Source organism: Penaeus monodon, chromosome 33 (assembly GCF_015228065.2).
Source record: "Penaeus monodon isolate SGIC_2016 chromosome 33, NSTDA_Pmon_1, whole genome shotgun sequence".
NCBI classification, from domain to species: Eukaryota; Metazoa; Arthropoda; class Malacostraca; order Decapoda; family Penaeidae; genus Penaeus; species Penaeus monodon.
This window is the reverse complement of record NC_051418.1, coordinates 17,092,715-17,094,319: the sequence shown is the minus strand read 5'-3', so window position 1 is coordinate 17,094,319 and position 1,605 is coordinate 17,092,715. Positions and strand designations below refer to the sequence as shown.

The following is a 1,605-nucleotide window of genomic DNA, read 5'->3' as shown; positions in this document are numbered from 1 at the left end:
CTCGCATGAAATCACACGATCGCCGCTGACCTTGGGCCCCGTCCGGCTTGTTCCAGGACTGCACCTCGGCGGACACGGTGAGCAAGTAGAGGGTGGTGGTGACGGCGTAGTTGGCGGCGCAGACGGCGAACACCGTCCTCCAGGCACCAAGGGACCCTTGCTGGCGGCGGAAAGAATTAAGGGCGTAAGACTTGAAAGGTGATGGGCGTTGGGATCCGTGCTTTTCATTCTTTGGTTGGCTAGTGGTTTGCCAGACGTCGGAATGTGGATTTCGCATTTGGCTGTTTGTGCAAATGGGATATTTAGTAATGAAATAAAAATCCATTATTAAAGGATATTCTATAAAACTTGGACAGAAAGATCGATCCACAGTTAAATGAATTTTTCCAACACAAATTGGTGATGGCTAAGAGGCAGTCTACGATAGAGAGCCCTCATAAAGAAAACGAACTCAAACAAAAGTAAAAATCGACGCCAAAGAAAACGGGAAATAAAGATGCCACGGAAACAAAAGCTAAACGGATTTCTTTGTGTCCTTACTCTGCCCTGCGTGATGGCGCCCGTGACGGAAGGCGCGACGAAGCCCATGACGGCGCTGATGGTGTTGGTGATCCCCACCAGTGTCCCTGCCAGATTGGGCGCGATGTCCTGCTCCGTGAGGGCGTTGCCGCTATAGGCGCTGCCGCAGACGCCGACGGCAATGCACAGCACGATCATCGCCAGGGTAGAGTTGCAGTCCACGAAGCACATGACGACGAGGGCGACGGCGGGTCCGTAATGAGCTGGGGGGAGTAAAGGCAGAGAGGTGGGAATTATATCATGCAATATGAAGCATAATTCTTGGATGCATAATTCGTGCCGCTGCTGTTGGTTATCGCCAAACTGATTTTTTATTAAATTATTTTTTATTTGTGCTAGACCCTACATGTAACAAATGAATAACGTACAAACAAGCAGGCTGACAGGCACACTGATGATAGCATTACACCTTTTTCTCAGCTGCAGGTGATGAACGTTGCATGTCGATATTTAGTGTAATATGGGTCATTGTAATACTGCTTGCGTGCATTGTTGCATTGCTTATTTATTAACTTTGTAATGTATAATCTACTTCGTGATGTGATATAACCCTGACTTATGACACTAAATTAACAGATACTCTCGCTGGTGCCCCCACCCCTCTTTTTTGTCAAGGAATCATGCAAGCTGTTCATGGTGCAGTAGCAATCTCATCACTTCAGGAAACATGGGTCCGGCAAGATCTACACACACACACATACCGATAAACGAACAAACGTGATAAACTAGACCCAACGGCGACCCAATACTACGAAGGAAATCAATTGCACACTTGCCCGCGACAACACCATCGTCGTCGGCCGCAAGGGAGGCGCTGCCGAGTCCAGCTTCTTACCGAGGGCCGTGGAGATCCTCCTGACGGCGACGATGGAGAGCAGGCCGGCGCTGAAGAGGCGGTCCACGCAGAAGCCCCAGCCCACGCCGAAGAGCCACAGGCACAGGTACGGCACCGCGGACATGATCCCGCTCTTGGGGCAGAGGAAGTTGTGAAGTCAGTGCTGCTTGTGCGGAAGTTATTTTCAGGAA

The 1,605-nt window shown here is 50.0% G+C and overlaps 1 protein-coding gene and 1 pseudogene across 1 annotated transcript in view; both read right to left on the bottom strand.

Annotated features, from left to right (window-relative positions):
- Positions 1-1,605, bottom strand: part of LOC119594107 (sialin-like) — a gene marked incomplete in the record, with an annotated part of 175,421 nt that overhangs the window by 69,159 nt on the left and 104,657 nt on the right. The window contains 3 exon segments of the mRNA XM_037943164.1: positions 31-160; positions 541-782; positions 1,415-1,547. Of these exon segments, the coding sequence (XP_037799092.1) occupies positions 31-160; positions 541-782; positions 1,415-1,547 (505 nt within the window).
- Positions 1-1,605, bottom strand: part of LOC119594277 — a 79,615-nt pseudogene that overhangs the window by 70,179 nt on the left and 7,831 nt on the right.